This window comes from Delphinapterus leucas, chromosome 2, assembly GCF_059928025.1.
Source record: "Delphinapterus leucas isolate spDelLeu-1000000601 "Yukka" chromosome 2, BTC_Dleu_Yukka2, whole genome shotgun sequence".
Classification (NCBI taxonomy): domain Eukaryota; kingdom Metazoa; phylum Chordata; class Mammalia; order Artiodactyla; family Monodontidae; genus Delphinapterus; species Delphinapterus leucas.
This window is the reverse complement of record NC_143130.1, coordinates 131545303-131563869: the sequence shown is the minus strand read 5'-3', so window position 1 is coordinate 131563869 and position 18567 is coordinate 131545303. Positions and strand designations below refer to the sequence as shown.

Genomic DNA, 18567 nt, shown 5'->3' with positions numbered 1-18567 from the left:
AAGGTGTTTTCTGCTTCCATGAGCGTGTGCGTTTCTGTAAGGAAGAGAAGACTCAACTAAGTTTGCCTTAAGCAGTAAGAAAGCATTCTGACTCAGATAGCTGGAAGTCTGGAGGAAGGCTTCAGACTGGTTGATTCAGTTATTAATGATAACTTTAATGATGTTATTAAGGACCAGATTTCTTTTTGACTCTTGCTTGTTTTGTCCAGATTATCAGCTTTATCTGAGGCTGCTTTTCCTCAAGGTCATGAGAGTGGTGGCAGGAGCATTGGTTATGTGCTTCCTTGTTCAGTCAAGTGAGAAAGAGAGGTACAGAGAAAGACTGACAGACTGCTTTTCCAAAAGAGCAAGGAACTTCCTTTTCAGTAGCCTCTTGCAAACCTCCTTTCAAATTTCAGTAGTCTGAATTAGTTCATGTGTCGACAACCAGTTACTCTGGCTGAGGGAATGGTCTAATCAGGCCCCACCTCTGGAGCTAAGGGTAAGATCAGCTTTCACTGAAGCACACAGCTGTATGCATAAAAGAGAGTCAGATAAAAATCTGATCAAATTAAGAAAGTGAGTCCGTTGTCTACTTCTTGACTGGAATTGGGGTGCCCTGGGCAGAATTGGCTGACTAAACCATATGGGATGGATTCATCATCACTAAGAGACAAAGACAGGGCAGAGTTTGCTGGGCAAGCAAAAGGAACATATTCACAGCAGGTACTGTCCTACCTAACCTCCTCACACCATCTGCCAACACCCCATAGGCATACTTTTTGTTTCTGCTACTGGCACGGTGAGCCATCAAGATACTCTGAGGTGACTGCAGAATCACGTGATCAGGACAGCAATTTTTGACATGGAGTAATGAGTGACATCTTTACTTGGATGTCCCATAAGCAGTTCACACAAATTCAGTGTGTTTAAAATTAAACTCACCAACTTCTTTCCCAACTAGCTCCTATAAACCCAATCTCAGTATAATGATAAACAAGCTATGATCACTATCTTTACACCAACTGTGTGTGGAGATATTAAAATAGGGAGTTGGTCCATAATTACAGGTATTTTTTTAACCATATGAAAAAGACAGAAGAAGTGAACATGAAAATCGTTCTTATTCTATGTCTGGTTGGCATGTTTGGGGTAATTTTTCCTCTAATACTTTATTATTTTGTAAATTTCCTTTAATGCAGTTGTGTAATGTTTCCATTATCAATGAAAGACTTGCAAATAGAAGAGTCCTATGATACAACCCTACCCTATGGTCTCCTATATGGAGGTTTTATTACTTGTGTAGAAATGTATCCAATAATAGCTGCTTCAGAAAACGCATGGTATTTTACACTGAGAATACTGTTGATTAGCTAAGGATTTAATTTTTGACTGTTGTCTAAAACCAGTCGTCTACACTGCATGTTTATGTAAGTTAACATGATGTTAAAATAACTTAAGTAAAAATAATGTTCACTTCGGGAAAAAAAAAAGCATGGTCTCTGTTTATGGATGATCTTTCTCTGGAAGTTAGTACAGTTTATACAAACAAAAGGCTTTTCAGGGAGCAGAATCTCCTTATTAATCTTAATTGAATAGTATATTTTCATTTAGCAGTAGTACCTAGTATGTGCCAGACACTACCACTGTGTTACATGCTACGGATATGAAAATAAATACACACTGCCCTCAAAAAGCTTACACCTTAATGGAGAGGATAGCTAAACCAACAGTCAGCTACAGTACAGTCTGACAGATACCATAGCAGAGGTGATCACAGATTGAAGTAAAGTTTTGTCTTATGATTGCATTGTGACTTGTGGTTAAACTAATCTTTTTTACCCCCAGAGTCTTTCTTTAGTTCGTGTGGTAGTTTACATAAACTAAGTGAAGAGCCACTGATTCCTCCTCCACTTCCTCCTCGAAAAAAATTTGATCATGATGCTTCAAATTCCAAGGTAAGGAATTCCCTGGTGGTCCAGTGGTTAGCTGCGGGCTTCCACTGCAGGGGCACAGGTTCCATCCTTGGTTAGGAAACTACAGATCCTGCATGCTGCGCCTTGTGGCCAAAAAACAAAAACAAAAAATCAAATTCCAAGGTAGTCAACAGGACTTAGGTTGCCTCAACTTATTCAAAGTTGTGAATCTTCAAAATAGTGCTTGTTCTTATAAAGACTCTGTCAGTTACAATTTGGTCACCCATTATGGCTTTTAAATATTTAGGTTGTTTTATTTAGAAAAATACCTTAAATAATTGTTTAATCCTCATAATAATTTTTCTAAAAAAAGAGGCTGGGCAGATTCACAGATGCTCAGAAGAAGTACTTTTATTTCTGGTGGAGATGGAAAGAACTGTAGTATTCAAACCATCCTCCAAACTTTCAACTGGTGCTTCTCAAACTTTAGGGTTGCATCAGAAGCACCTGGAAGGCTTGTTAAAACCAGATGGCCAGAGTTTCTGATTCAGTAGGTCTGGGGTGGGGCCCACGAATTTGCATTTCTAACGAGTTCCCTACTAGTGTTGATGTTGCTGATCCCTGGATCACACTTTGAGAACCATCACTGAGCCTCACTGGGGATAGTAGAAGTAAATGGCCCAAAAGCAGAAGCTGGATATTAAGTCCTCTTGTCCTTTCGTGTCCTTTCATGTTTACAAAGCTATATATTCTTTTTACTCACTTGCCCATTATTATAAATAAAACCATATATTTATAAACTGTATATATAAAGCAAGATAATGTGAGGCTTTATAAGATTTCAATTAAAACATCTCATATATCAAAATATTAAACTGGGCCCTGAGTGAAACTGGGAGTAATTTACTCATAAATCTGATCATTAAACCAGATTAACCTGTTTTGAGGCTCTGGATTCAACTTAACACATAAGAATTCTTTAGTCTTTTTAAAACTTTTTCTTACAGATTTTTCAGGAGAACAGAGGTATAATTTAATCTTTTTGTTTTTGAGGGAACTATGAAATCTGATGATGACCCCCCTGCTATTCCACCAAGACAGCCTCCTCCTCCAAAGGTAAAACCCAGAGTTCCTGCTCCTTCTGGTGCATTTGACGGGCCTCTGCATAGTCCACCGCCGCCGCCGCCGAGAGGTCCTCTTCCCGATACCCCTCCACCAGTTCCCCTTCGGCCTCCAGAACACTTTATAAACTGTCCGTTTACTCTTCAGCCACCTCCACTGGGACATCTTCACAGAGATCCAGACTGGTTCAGAGACGTTAGTACGTGTCCAAATTCTCCAAACACTCCTCCTAGCACACCCTCTCCAAGGGTACCACGTCGATGCTACGTGCTCAGTTCTAGTCAGAATAATCTTGCTCATCCTCAAGCTCCCCCTGTTCCACCAAGGCAGAATTCAAGCCCTCACCTACCAAAACTGCCACCAAAGACTTACAAACGGGAGCTTTCGCAACCCCCATTGTATAGACTGCCTTTGCTAGAAAATGCAGAAACTCCTCAATGACCCTAGCCATATGTAGTCATTGACACTGGAATGGTATTTGTAAAGTTTTTTTTTTTAATTTATTCAAAGAAGGCATAGTATTTTAGTACTTTTTAAAAATAATGCTCTTACAAAAATGCTACTGATCAAATAAGCTTTTAAAAATTGGAAAAATAAAAATACAGAAGTCCTTTACCATTATCCTCAGGTGATCAGTAGCATTGCCTTGTCTTGGATCCTCAGTGCTGCCCAAAGGCCAGTATAAAGAATTTATATTTGCACTGTAGACTCTGCTAAAATATGGTTTAAAGTGACATTGATTGCACTGAAGGGGGATAGTGCATTTGTGGAATTTTTCAAATTTGAGTAACAGATGACTTTTTAAGGCAGTGAATTTATACACATATAGGGGATGTGTGGTGATACTGAGTTTTAAGCCTCTTTGACCATCTTCTAGTTTTTACATTTAGGAAGATCGTGAATAACACCCACTGTTCTTAAACTCTTTAATGCCATGTCTTAAAAGCCAGAATTTGCTGCTGAAGACAAAAGTGAAAAATAGAACGAAAATAATAGAATGCACTGTTTATTGTTTTGTCAAAATGTAAACAGACTACCTAACCCAATCATAGAGGAAAAAAGGGCATATATCTTATACAGATGTGCCTTTTTGTTTTTGCAGACTATGGTGTCTTTAGCTAACGAGTTGCCTATTATTTTGGAAAACAAAGTTAATATGCCGTACATGTACAGTTTTGTTTATATTGTACATTTAAAGATAATGCTAATAACCTATATAAATTTATGTGACTCAAGGCCTATAATACAGTCTGCTACTTTACTAATTCGTAAAGCTGGAGGATATGTTTCTTATGGCATAGGAACCAACTGCATTGCCTTCAAAACCAAGTAACTTTCTCTATAAATCTCGTGTTAACTAAAAATTTTTAAAGTATTTTTTTAGATTGGTAATATTTAAACCAGCAGACACTTAAAGCTTTATTAAACTTTTTAATCAGAGACGTGATTAAAACTTTTATTTGCCATTTGTACTCCTTCGTTCTAAGTGATGAAAAAGCGTGTTTTCCTCTTAGTGCCGTAGCAGCAGTTGTAAAGTAGCCAAAAGCCACATTGTTTATTTACTGGTCTATGGCCTTTTACTGTGCTTTGTATCAGAGTTCCTAACAAGATTAATAAATCACCCCAGTCTTAATTTTTAAAAGACGTTTAAAATATGTGTTTTCATTATAAGGAACAAGGGGGTAAGATTGTTGAGTTCTGTAGAAGTAATATATACACACATTTTCAATAATTTGTGCAATTTAAGTTCCATAATCCCAAAGAATTTAAGTGATGTAAACTTCAGAGGGATAACTTTTTCTTCAGCGTTAAACGCAGTCACAAGCTTCTTGCAACCATTTTTACGCATTCTGAAGAAAAATTAGGAGCATGTTAGGAATTCTCTGTAAGCAGGATTATAGCCATCCTTGGTAGGATCTTGGAAGCTGCCTTGATTTAAGGCCAGTAATAAAAAAAAAAAAAAAAAAAAACAGTGTGAATCAACCTCCAACTAGATAAAAACACTCAGGTTGGCTTTGTCCGGAAAAGTAATTTCAACTGCCCGTTCGTTGAGGCAGACTTGTAATTTAGGGGAGAACGAGGCGGTTCCGCGCGCAGGGTAAGCCTTGGCCTGCGGCTGGGCCACGCCGGTGGAACGCCGCCTTCCGGTCTTTGTGCCTTCGCGCACGCGCTATGGCGCCAACTCCGCCTCCTGGAGGCGCCGGGCCCCTTGCAAGGCGGGGCCCGGGGCGGTCTTGTGGGTGTGACGTCACTGCGCTCGGCACTCAGTGTTGCCGGGCGGCGATGGCGGCTCCCCTGGAGTCCTCCGGGGAGGAGCAACTGCGGAACTTTGTGCGAGTTTTGGAGAAGCGAGATGGCACGGTGTTACGACTACAGCAGTACGGCTCCGGCGGCGTGGGTTGCGTTGTTTGGGACGCTGCCATTGTCCTTTCTAAATACCTGGAAACGCCCGGGTTTTCCGGCGATGGGGCCCACGCGCTGAGCCGGCGGTCGGTGCTGGAGCTGGGCTCTGGCACCGGGGCCGTGGGGCTCATGGCTGCTACCCTCGGGTAAGAGCTTGGCAGGAGGGGACGCCGCTTTTCGGGAAACCCCGGTTACTGGCTTCCCATCCTTGTGCCTACACCTCAGTCACCGTTATTTTATAGGGCAGATGTCATAGTCACCGACCTAGAGGAATTGCAAGACTTGCTGAAGATGAATATTAATATGAACAAGCATCTTGTCACTGGTTCTGTTCAAGCCAAGGTACTGAAATGGTTTGTATGGCCTTTCAGCTTGTTTTAAGATAACTGTAGTTTGCTTTAAATTGTGTTACACTAAAAGCATGGTTAATACGAAGGGGACTTTCTGGGTCTTGTTTGTAAAACAGGAATATTTTAAATTAGTGAAACAACAGTTTAAAATATTGGTTGACATTTTTAAGGGGGGAAGAAATAGAAGACTTTCCTTCTCCTCCAGACTACATCCTGATGGCCGACTGCATATACTATGAAGAGGTGAGTATTTAATAGTGAAGGCTCTTCCTTTAGAAGATTTAAACCGTATTTGGTGGATTCTAAAGCACGCATTTCTTCGCATTTTAACATCTCTGAATGCAGGATATTTGTTCCATAGTTGATGACACAGTAAAGAGAAAATAAAGGTCACCAGGAACTACATATATATACACTCATGATTAACATAGAGGCCCATGAAGCATATTGAGAAAAGTGTTATGTGCATTTTGCGAGAGGTGTCTGTAAAATTTTTAAAGGATTTTGCCATTTGGATCTCCTGTAAAAGACTAAGATTTCTTCTTTTTTTTTTTTAGTTATTCCTAGTGAATGTGTTAATCATGACATTAATAATTAAGTTGCATCGTAAAGAATTCATTGTTCTGTGGCAAGATTTATTATATTTATATAATGATTTTTTTTAGAATATCAGTTTGTGTAGTGTTGTGGGCATCACTCATTTTTTTCAATAATGAGCACTGAACCAACTTATGTTCTAGTTAGGGTTGGACTTGCTTTTGTAGGTAAATTGTTGATTGTTTAAATCCCAAGTTAAATTAGATTAAATTAAATTTTAAGAGTGCAGTCAATTTCATTTGTTTACCCATGGGGACTCCAAAATGCAATCACTTGAATCCTTTCTCTGGAAACTGAAATTAATATGATGGTTGATTAGTTAAGAAGAGTTTACTAATCATCAGTTACAGAGCTGTAACTACGTTTACTTGTTTGGATTGATTCAAAGATGGATGAATTGTAGGGAAATTATAATTACCCCCCCACCTCCCCTACTCCCTTTTATAGTAAACATATAAATTTTTAAAAGTCATAAAAATCATATTCCTTTTTGAACAGTCTTTGGAGCCACTGTTGAAAACCCTAAAAGATCTCAGTGGATCTGAGACTTGTATTATATGTTGTTATGAACAACGAACAATGGGAAAAAATCCAGAAATCGAGAAAAAATATTTTGAGGTGAGTACTCCACTAGATCTACCTTTGTAGTGATTACCCTTCAGAGAGGCTATATGTGACTTTGTGTTAAAGTGTATTGTGGTAATTTTGAGTAGGGAAAACATTCTGCTTGTATGAACCCAAGGAGAGGATCAAGATCCTTCATAGCACACCATTCTAATAACCGCCAGCCTCCCTCCCCACCGCCTTTTTAATCTTTTCTGGTTATTTATTTTTCTTTTCTAACTTGTCGATCTGTAAAACAATGTAAAATAATAATGTGACACCCTTGTCTTTCCTGAGAAAGTTTTCAGCGTTTCTTTATGAAACATGTTGCTGGCTTTTTAGGAACATGTTAATGATGTGTATATTATTTTTGGAGATGACATCATAGAAACATGACATGTGGTATCTTTTTATTTTAGTGTTTTCCACTGTATTTTTATGATAGCTTTGACCAGTGTATCCTATTTCGAGATTTTTCTTTTTTTTTTTTCTTTTGAAAGAATTAAAGACCCACAGGAAGTTGCGGAAGTAGTACATAGAATCCCGTTTATCTTTCACCCATCTTCCTCCAGTGGTCACCCAAGCCCTTTTTATGGGCAAAAATCCACCACATTACAAGTGACTCCTCATAAGCGTCCATCTGTATAGCCTTGCAGTTTTATCCTCTGAAAGGGTTACTTTGGGTAAAGTGACTCTTCATGACTGCCTCAGATATATGATGAAATGGTTTTTTAAATTTTATGTTTTTCTTGAATATGAAGAATTAATAAACTTTTGAAATAATGTATAATTGAAAATTTTATTTTATTAATCAATTTCAGTTGAGTTAAAACATGTAAAATGCACATGTATCAAGTGGTTAGCTGAGTTTTTCATGTGCCCCTCCCCAGTCAGTACTCCAAAGGTAACCACCATTCTGATTTCTGTCACCACAGGATAATTCATATTATTAACTATAAAGTATATCTTTTTTAAATTTATAGCTTCTTCAACTAGACTTTGACTTTGAAAAAATTCCTTTGGAAAAACATGATGAAGAATATCGAAGTGAAGATATTCACATTTTATACATCAGAAAGAAAAAATCGGTAAATATGTATTTGTCTTTTCATCCTCTGAAGCAATTTCATTAGCTGGACACTGTCTCTGAGCTTGTGTGTGATGTAGATGTTAATTTTCAAGTGGGGAAACAGCTTTGATGATTCACTGGACTCGGGCACTAACTCTCAGTGTTAAGATTGCCTAACCTACCTGGCCTCAGGTTTTTCCTCTAAAGTAAGGCAGGCTTCTTTTGTAAAGGTCTTTTCTAGCTGTAAATTATATAGCTTTATTATTGGGCATTACCTCAGACAAGGAACTTAACTATTTATAAATTTCTGTTATCTGTTAGAGGTTTTAAAATGCCAGTTCTGTCCTTCGTGAACTCTCTCCAACCATTCATATGTTTTTTAATGGTCCAAGTAAACTATAAAAAGGTAGATCTGTCCAATAAAGAAAAATGCATTCAGTTAAGTAGAATTTGTATATGTTCCCCTTTTTGGTTGCTTCCTTTGCCTGTTATACTAATTACATTTTATGCACATTGCCTCTCCGATGCCTAGAATTTGAACCTGTAGAAAGGAAGAATTGTATCTCATCCATTTTTGTCCTCCAGCACCTTCTATATATGTGACTGGTATAAGGCAGGGGCAAGATGAGTTTTATGAATTGAGAGTGCTAAATTTACTTAGTTCCATTTGTTTCTATTATCTTTCCTTTGAATTTGTGATTAAGTTTTCTGATTATGTGAATTCTTGCCAAAAGCAAATAATGTGTAATTTTTGGAGTCAAGACTAGGTGTTGAGACTGTAAGGAAAGAAAAGCTGTAGGATTAGTAATTCAGATCAATTATTATGTGGCATGGCGCTAGAGACAAAAAGACAAATTTAAAATGTTTTGTGCCTTAAGGGATCCAGTTTTAGCTGAAGCTGTTGTATAGTTTTAAAAGTAGATTTTTTTTTGAGACATAAAGATTTTGTGTTTCCTAAATATGAAGGCTTTTTTTTCTTCAGAGAATCATTTGTTTCTTTAACTTGATATAACTTACATACTATAAAGTTTACCCTTTTAGAGTTTACACTTCAGCGATTTTTAGTATATTCACAGAATTGGACAACCATCACCACTTTTTAAACATTTTCATCACCCCAGAAAGAAACCCCATACCTGTTAGCAATTACTTCTTTATCCTGCCTCCCCCAGCCCCTGACAACCACCAGTCTGTATCTCTGTGGATTTGCCTGTTCTGAACATTTCATACAGATGGAATCACACATTATGTGGCTTCCTGTGTCTGGCTTCTTTCATTCTGCGGTATTTTCAAGGTGCATCCATGTTTCATAGTTGAATAATATTCCTTTGTATAGATATTACCACATCTTATCCATCCATTCATCAGTTGATGGGCATTTCTGTTGTTTCCACTTTTTGGCTCTAGGGAATAATGCTGCTGTGAATATTCATGTAAGAATTTTTGTGTGGCACATGTTTCAAATCTCTCCAGTGTATGTATACCCAGAGTAGAATTGCTAGGTCATACAGAAACTCTACATTTAACTTTTTGAGGACTTCCCAAACTGTTCCAAAGCTACTATACCATTTTCCTTTCTCACCAGCAATGTCTGCAGGTCGCAGTTTCTCCACATCCTCACTAATACTTATTGTTGTCCATCTTTTTTATTGTAGTCATCTTAGTAGGTATGAAGTGGGTTTTATTTCCCTAATGACTAATGATGTTGAGTATCTTTTTTTTACTGACCTTTTGTACATCTTTACAGAAATCCTTTGCCTATTTTAAAATTGAGTTGAGTTTTCACTGTTGGGTTGTAAACATTCTTTATATATCCTGGATACTAGACCCTTGCCAGATATATGACTTCCAAATACTTTCTCCCATTCTGTGGGTTGTCCTTTCGTTTTCTTGATAGTGTGTCCTTTGAAGCACAGAGGTTTTTAATTTTGATGATGTCCAATGTATCTGTTTTTTCTTTGGTTGCTTGTACTTCAGGCATCAGCAAAGACCATCTCTAAACATTATGAATGGCTGTTCATTTGAATTGCATTAGCCATTACTAGGAATATTACCTAGTATTAAGTACCCGGTAAATACTTAATTTATGATAAGAAATCAGTGTTTTAAGGTTTCCATTTTTTTCTTATAGAAATTTCCGTCGTGAAATCTAGTCATCTTACCCAAGCCTCTAACAACGTGGGTAAGCTAACATTGTGAATGGAGCATGTGAATACAGCATGGGAAGATTGTGTTCACAGATTTTTCCAGCATGTCCTTAGGGATCCGATATATAGACAACCACCACGGGCTGCCTGCAGTACAAAAAATGATTGACTGACTGCCTACCTGCCAATGGGCCTGAAATCCAACTTAGTTTACTTTTAGCTCAGCATCAAGTTCTGCTTAAAAGAAACATGTTTCAGTCACTCCTCAAATAAAAATAGGTACTGAGGTTAGCCTAAAGTCTGCCAAAAATAGTGAAAGTAGCATGGCTGACTTGGCGTATTTTCAGGAAAGTAGAGATAAGTTGATCCGGTTTCTAAAGAGAGATATCAATTACTATTTAATAATGTTTAAATTCAAATCAATAAATTTTAGCTTGTCTTCAAGATAAATTTAAAAGAAGATTTTTATTTTAACGTATTTATGCAGTGGTTTTTATCGTTAAGTATCTTCCACTTCATTGCTTTTAAGATAACTTTAATACTTGTGTTCTTTTACTTTAAAAAAAAAAATGAAAATACTGTTTTGTGGCCAAGTTCTGTGCTTTTCCTTCACCACACTGACTACAGTATAATTTACTATGGGAGTTAGATAGTAGATTATACCATAGTCAGTTGATAAAGATGAAAGTAAGATATCGGGAGACTGGGAGGGAGGAAAAGGTATCTTTACAAAATTGTTTATTTGAGAATGGAGTGAAATTAAAAAGTCCAGCTTCAGGCTCTTGCATTTATGTGGCTCATGCACTTTTCCTCACGTATAGCGTCCAGGAAAATGCGGCTAAAGTCACTGGTGTTAACTTGTTTATATGAAACAGAGAAAAGTATTTAAATGACTACAAATGTAGTTCTGTATACATTTATCAAATGATTTTGATTCTGTGTGGTCTCTGTTTTATGTTCTCATGAGAATCATCTGTTCACAGACTGATCTATCAGGACTTCAGTCGCATGGTTCCAAAGTGTAATGGTAACCAGATGGAATTCTGGTACTTACAGGCATTGGTGCTAGGTGGCACAATGTATATGTTAAAATAAACATTGTTTTTGAGATCCTGTGACTTTGAGAATGTTTCAGAAATAGCTTTTGAGAAAATGAACATTTAAAGACGGTGACTGGTTTCCAGAAAGAGCAAAAGTAGCCCTAGAGAAATTAAAGATTGACATCAAGAGAACAGTTCTTTCCTTCAGGCTTGCTTCAATCTTTAATGTTTGTTCTGCTTTTTTTTTTTTTTTTTTCAAACTGCTCTTAGCATTTCATTAAGCAGTTTACTTAGCAGTTAGTGTAACCTAAGTATATGACACTTTTTTAGTTACAAATAATACCAGGTATTACTAGTGAAGTCTTAGAACAAATGACCACTTTCTGGCTTGTTTCATAACATTATAGAACTTGGTAGAAATTAGTTTAACATTCACCAGCAATAGTAGTCCATCCAGATTCCTCAGATGCCTTTCAGCCTCCTCCCATTTTCACTGTACTTCTAAAAAGAGTCGCTGTGGGTCTTGCCTGAAGTGCCCTTGACAGTCCTGTAATGAAAGCCCAGCCCCTTTACCTCAGACAGGTGACCATACACCAAAACTTCCTGGAGGGCTGAAGTCAGCCTCTTTGCAACTTAGCCAGAATCACACCCTTGCTTGTGTGTGCTTCCTCTTCTTTCATGTCCTATTCCCACTCCTTTACTTATCACCTCCTTAATAAGTCACTTGCATACATTCATTGTCATCTGTTTCTGGGGAACTGACCTAATGGTACTGACTACAGAATTAAGTAATTTGTAACAGAAAGTCAAGTGAGTTTTATTAGCTTATTCTGGAATAAGGCCAAAGCAGAGGTTAAAAGGTGCCAATCCCCACGTTCTAGGATCAGAGAACCACGGTGATTAGGACCAGTAAGCACTGCAGGGCTTACTGAGGGGTGCCAGATCAGATAACACGTGCTATCACTAACCACCATCCCACAGACACCTGGGGAGGCCTGGGAGAGGTCTTCCTCTGGAGAAGTGCAGTGTTGGGGAAAGGGATTTAGTCCTTTGAGCTCTCATGAGGGAGGGAACAGATTGCATCTGTACTCAGAAACCACAGGAGGGAGACCTGAGGGAGTAATTCAAGACCCAGGATGCCTCCAAGAAGGGGAGACCAGCACCTTTTCCACCTGGTTTGGTTTGTCTTTACTCAGCAGATGAACACATCTGTTTAATCCCAGAGCATGGGAATGGAATTGGAGAGGCACTGTGGGGACTGTCAGGCAGAGAGGCATTAGAGATGGGTCGTGCCGGCCTGAGGACTTCCGCAGCAACATGGGGAGGTTAAAAGGCAGGTGATGCAGCAGGTGAGTGAGGTGTGATGCCACTGTCTGGGGGTCAGCCAGAATATAGGCAACTTTGAAATCTCAGTGGACTGCCAGGGCCAGGAGGAACTGCTCAGTAGTGGGCCTCTGGTCTTCCAGGCGAGGGGGGGTTGCCGCTGTGCACAATGAAACACATAAGCTGCTTACCACAGTGCAGTGATGGCCAATTAGAAAGCCACCCCCCAGTAAGGCGGTGCTTCTCAAACTAGCTGTACATGGAAAACTAAAAGCAAGCGGACCATGTCCAGGTCCCATCCCAGTCCAGTTAAACCAGAGGCATGGTATTTTTTGGTGAAGGGCTCTGGATGGTTTTTATGTTTAGCCTAAATTGAGAACTACTGCAATAAAGAAACCTCTTCTAGCATCTGCCTCCTAAGAAGAGAGCAAAGAAAAGGAAAGAGAAGTATAAAAACCATCTGTGATTAAAGTGGGTCTATACTTTAAAGGGAGGGAAAGAGCTTTGAATCCGATGTGGCATTTTCTATGAAATAGGTTTTAAAATAAACAGGGCTGAGTTTTAGAAACTAAATATCTGAAAATTTAGAGAATCTGGCCGAGAGGGTAAAGGTGATGCTACTCAAGAGTAAGGGGGGATTCAAGAGCTGGGAGAAGAAAATTGTTACAGGTGTAGCCTCCAGTGACTATATATCAGTTATAACTTTGAAGTCTTTTAAGGTTACATAGCTTTAAATCTTAACCTTCTACAGTTCATTACCAAGGGTCCACGGATCATATGTTTGGTGAATTTGGGAGTGAAGTTAGGTTATTTAAAATTATTTTAAGAAGTATTAATAATCCAGAATGACTGTTAGTACGGCTTTTTACACAGCATACCTAGTTTCCTTGTTAAATGATGTCACATACAGTATTAACTCAGACTACAGACATTCATTTAAAGAAAAGTATGGGTCTTAGAAACATGACTGTTGTTCCTAAGGTTCCCTGTAGATGGCATTGCTTGACTTTGTCTTTAAACAGTTTATAGATAGGAAGTTGTTAAAATAGAATATTTTGAAATGGAATCACACTTGCATTTTAAAGGTGAAGTAAATTAGATTTTAAACAATAAATGTACCTATCCTGAGTTGCTTTCAGAATATTATGTGGTTGTCTTAGTTCGTTTGGGCTGCTATAACAAAATACCATAGACTGGGTGGCTTATGAACAACAAATTTATTTAACAAATTTATTTCTCACAGTTCTGGGAGGCTGGGCAGTGCAAGATCAAGTTGCCAACTTCCTCATAGGCAGCTGTATTATTGTAACCCCACAGGACAGAAAGGAGAAGGAACTCCCTGGGGTCTCTTTTATAGGGCACAAATCCCACTTATGAGAGCTTCACCCTCTTGACCTACTCGCCTCCCAAATGCCCTACCTCCAAATAACATCACACTGAGGGACTAGGTTTCAATATATGAATGGGAGAGTGGGGGGGGTACAAACATTCAGGCCATAACAATAGTGTAAGTGAAAAGGGATTTTTTTCTTATAAAATTGTATTTGATTTATCTTTTTATTGCATTTTGATATGCCTTTTGAAGTTTTGACTGTCATTCATATAGCTGCATACATTGCAATTCATAAACCATTTCTCTGCTATTGGTATCTTCCATGAGAGACAGACATTGCAAAGTTCTAAAAGTTAAATTCACCTTGAAAGTACCTTTTATATAATGCATGATCTTACATCTGAGGTACTTGAAACTTCTAATTAATTTCAATTAGTTTTTCAAACCAGTATACCTTCTTCATTAGAGTAGTAAGTAGCTTTTACATCAAAAGACTGAAGCTCTGTCTTTGGCTATATCACAGTTCTGTAACTGATATTTGACTTTCAGTTTTAATTTTTCCTCAAGGAACATCAGGATTTGAAAGAGTTTTTGATTCACTGATAATAAACATTTTAGAAGTAGAATATTCAGTTTTCATACCATAGAGACCTTCAGGCTATATTTGAATTAGAAAAAGTTTGTGGCAACAGAATTTTACTGAAAATTAATCAGGTAATGGAAAGACAGAGTTTCCACTTTAAATGATTTTGGGTAGGAAAACAAATTCTGAAATCATTTTCACCAGTTAGGTTAAAACTGTTAGGTATTTGGGGTCATTTAAGACATTGTCTTAGGTCCTTTTGTGTTGAAGTTCTGGTAAAGATCTAGTGAGTCCATCAACTGTGAGATACATTTTATGTAATTCATTATTAATAACATAGTTTTCAAATAATAGGTTTTAAAATATGTTAGAGCAAAGTATCTCTATGATAATGTTTTTCTCACAAGCATTCTGAAAACTATCAGCACAAGCCTTGAGACCAGATTATCTGGATTTAAATCCCAGTTCCGCCATTTACTTAGCTCTATGACTCTGTGCCTCAGTTTCCTCCTATGTGAGGTGAGGATCATAATAAATTGCCTCATAGTTTGCCATGGGGATTAAATCAGTTTAATACATGGAATATCTGGCACACAGTAAGCCTTCAATAAATGTTGTGATTATACTAGAGATGGAATTACTTTACATTAGGGGATGGGAAAATGTAATAATGCTAGTCTGTGTTGCAGTGTGAAATCTGGGCTTTTTTTTTTTGCGGTTCGTGGGCCTCTCACTGTTGTGGCCTCTCCTGTTGCGGAACACAGGCTCCGGACGCGCAGGCTCAGCGGCCATGGCTCACGGGCCCACCCGCTCCGCAGCATGTGGGATCTTCCTGGACCGGGGCACGAACCCGTGTCCCCTGCATCGGCAGGCGGACTCTCAACCACTGCGCCGGCAGGGAAGCCCTGGGCATCTTTTTTAGAGTATAGAGCCCTTATGAACATCACTGCCTCATCATGGTGGGAATGGCACCTGGGGTGGGAGGAGCCTGAGAACACTGTTGCACGGTACTGTTAGTTGAACAAGTAAGCAATTTAGAAAGAAGGAAAAGGTATAGTGGAAGGAAAACCTTTGTTTGCTGTTCATTTTTATGGTTTTAAAGCAAGTGCCATGAGCATTCAGAGGCCAACAAAAACAGAGGAAATCCTCATTTCCAAATAACGGAGCCTGGGCTTGCTGGCTGGAGCTCCAAGATTCCACCATCCTGGACCCTTAGCGAATTTTTCCTTCTGTGGTTCTTACCTGTATTAAACTGAGACCAGATAAGTAGTAGATAAGTGGCACCAGGTCATTTTTCTGAAGTCTGGGGCTTGATATATCTGCATAATTACTTTCAGAGTTTAGATGTGTTCATTCTAAAAGAGCAAGGTGACTATGAAGTACTTGTGTAGCAGTTGCCTCCTGGATAAACCGTCTTTTACCATGTAATCAGTATATACGATGGGTTGCAGGAGCTTCGTTTAACTAATCCCTCAGGCTGACTATGTCTGTACCAACAGATAAGAATGAGAGTCAGAACCGTGAATTGCATCTGCTTCTCCGCCAGCCAGAGTAAAATAGCACAAGTGCTTAACGGCATTATATTAAACTTTCAAGATCTTTTTGTTTGCAATTGATGGAAAAGATTGTCACGAACACTAGATAGCTGGCCTTAATTTTTAGAAACATCTATTGCTTACCTGTAATACACTTTCTTTGGTGAAGGATAAGTTCACACTTTAATATTCACAAGGTTAGAAACAATGATATTTCTTCTTTGCAAAACAAAATTAAGGCTTTTGAAAAAGAGCTGTTCTAGATGCAGTCCTTACAGGGTTAAATGTTGAGTACTTAGCAGATTTCCTTCATGTCATTAGCTCTAATGAAGTACCGCTGGCAGTCTGTTAAACCCTTGACGGGTCAGTGCTTTTAGGGTCAGTGCTTTTAAAAACTCTTAAGTAATTTTTTAAAAGTTAACTTTTATTCCAAGTTGTTAATCTTCTGAAGTCCAGGCATTTAACAATCTGAGTTCCAGGTTCATGTGTTGGCTCATTGGTGCTTTGGATAAATCATTGCCAGAGTTATGTGCATATAATACACACAGTCCCATGTATCTACATTCAGTACCTGACCTTGTTCTTTTAGGAACGTGTCCTGAAAACCTGCTTGTACTGCATGCACAGTACAGTTGCATATTGGGGCGCACCAAAATAAATAGCACGTTTTATCCAAAACTTAGATGGAGAAGCTTGATATTTACATTCCAAGTGAGTGTAAAGAATAATCTCATGGCATGTAATGGACATTGAACATAGGCCCGGTTTCTTGAAACTTAGAAACAGGAAAAACAAGTTTCACACTCCCATAAATAATAAATGTTTAACCAGAGAATGCCTTTAGGTTTCAGTGACATTTATGAACATAGGTACGATGTACTTTTAAAATAGCTATCATCTTTCTAAATCTTGCCACAAGGATTTAAAAAAAAAATTTGCCGTTCAAAACTCCTTTCACTCTCCAGCATATCTCTGACACCCACATTCAGTCTGTTACTCTCTGTCTGAAATAAGTGTCTGGTTGTTAACCTTAGATTCCAAGGAAGAGAGAACAGTGGAGGCTTAGTGTGGCTGGTAGGAACAAAATTCCAAATTAGCTCTGGAAGACAGCCCCAGATCTGTTCTAAATCCACTCACCTTCCCTTTATGCACCCAAGCTTGAACATTCTGTTTTTCTCCTAAGGAGAAAATGGCTCACTTGACTACCACCGAATCTAGCTGTACGTCCTTGAGCAAGTTAGTTTCTCTGAATGTTAGTGTCCCTCTCTGTAAAGTGAGAATGACATCTACTGGACAGCACTGTGGTGATAGTTAAACTAGATAATATATGTGGACAGGGGTAGGGAAGAAGGCATCTCCCCAGCATAAGCCTCAATTATTTGCTCTGAGAGTTCAGACTGATCATCTCTTGCAAACTAGAGGTGCGATAGAAGTCATCCTAAGTAAACAACACATAGCCTGGGCCAGAAAGAACAAAAGCCTCTATTGTCAGAAAGGCGGGATTCCCAGTATAGCAGCATATGCCTGTCATTTACCTTTACTCCCACCTGACTTCTTCACCTTCTCTTTAGACTCTGCCTTCATCACAGGAAGGGAGTAAGAAGTCACAGGGGAGATCTTGCAATTCTCTGGATTCTAACTGCAAGCCGATTGTAGGTTCCCACTCTCTGGCCCTCTGACTCTGACCCCTCTCCTAAGCTCTGGCCTCGCCTCTTCAGCTGCCTGCCTGATAGCTTCCTCTGCTCGCCCAACCAGCAGTATTTTTGTCCTGTCTTCCTCTTTTTACTGCTGTCGCCTGAGGCCAGGCCTCATTACCTCTAATTTATGCTCCTGTAATGTCTCCCACTTGCAATACCTCCCCAAACACCTGTGCAAACAATGGTGCCCCAGCACTCTCCTGACTTGGAGTTCCAAACTGTTCAACGTCCTGCTCAAAAACCTCCCCAGAGGCTGCCAGGTGAAGTAGAAACTCCCATGCTGGGTATTTGATACCCTCTTCAATGTAGCTCCTTTTGCTTCCTTCTTTCTCTCTCAACAAAAACTGACTTTTCTGGATGTACACAGTGTGCTTCATTGCTTCTGTTAAAACAGAAGCATGATCTTTTTGTGTAGTGGATATTTGTAGCAATGACTTCTGTCCTCCATCAGACCTTCTCCCAACTGACTGATGAAGACTAAATGTCTGTCTGAGAGCCCACTGCACTGACCCCTCTGCCTGCCCCATGACCAAGCCCAGCCAAACAGCCTCATGTCCCCCACCACAGTTTAGGTGTGGGTGTTGCATGACCAACACTAACCCCGCGGAGCCCTCCTGGGTAAGAGGCACTTCCTCTTTTCCAGGGTAGCTAATGCTAAGGATAAAAGTAAGACTTGAGCTGCCCCAAAATAAAAATCAACACAGACGAAATCAGAACCTAGGTGCAAAGAGAGAAATCAGAACACTGTCCTGATGATTCAGTTTGAGCCTCTGAAACCAACTGTGCCAGAAGCCACCTGCACCCCTGGACTCCCAGTTGTATAACCTAGTTAACTTTGTTCTGCTGGTTTGAGGTTGGGTTTCTCTTCCC

At 39.1% G+C, this 18567-nt stretch overlaps 2 protein-coding genes across 4 annotated transcripts in view; both read left to right on the top strand.

Annotated features, from left to right (window-relative positions):
- Positions 1 to 4659, top strand: part of SOS2 (SOS Ras/Rho guanine nucleotide exchange factor 2) — a 99577-nt gene extending 94918 nt beyond the window's left edge. For both annotated transcript variants that reach the window (XM_022570623.3, XM_089906097.1), the window contains 2 exons: positions 1828 to 1937; positions 2949 to 4659. In XM_022570623.3, the coding sequence (XP_022426331.1) occupies positions 1828 to 1937; positions 2949 to 3458 (620 nt within the window). In that variant the 3' untranslated portion in view covers positions 3459 to 4659. The remainder of the gene's footprint in view (positions 1 to 1827; positions 1938 to 2948) is intronic.
- Positions 4660 to 4772: 113 nt separating this feature from the next.
- VCPKMT (valosin containing protein lysine methyltransferase) lies at positions 4773 to 11296 on the top strand. Of its 2 annotated transcripts, XM_022570625.2 has the most exons (6): positions 4773 to 5566; positions 5663 to 5773; positions 5941 to 6013; positions 6866 to 6985; positions 7954 to 8058; positions 10171 to 11296. In XM_022570625.2, exons 1-6 carry the CDS (start codon positions 5190 to 5192, stop codon positions 10183 to 10185), a joined length of 801 nt encoding a protein of 266 aa, XP_022426333.1. In that variant the 5' UTR covers positions 4773 to 5189; the 3' UTR covers positions 10186 to 11296. The 2 variants fall into 2 exon arrangements, with proteins under 2 accessions (XP_022426333.1, XP_089762294.1); XM_089906168.1 differs by having other exon boundaries at positions 7954 to 11296.
- The last annotated feature ends 7271 nt before the right edge of the window (positions 11297 to 18567 follow it).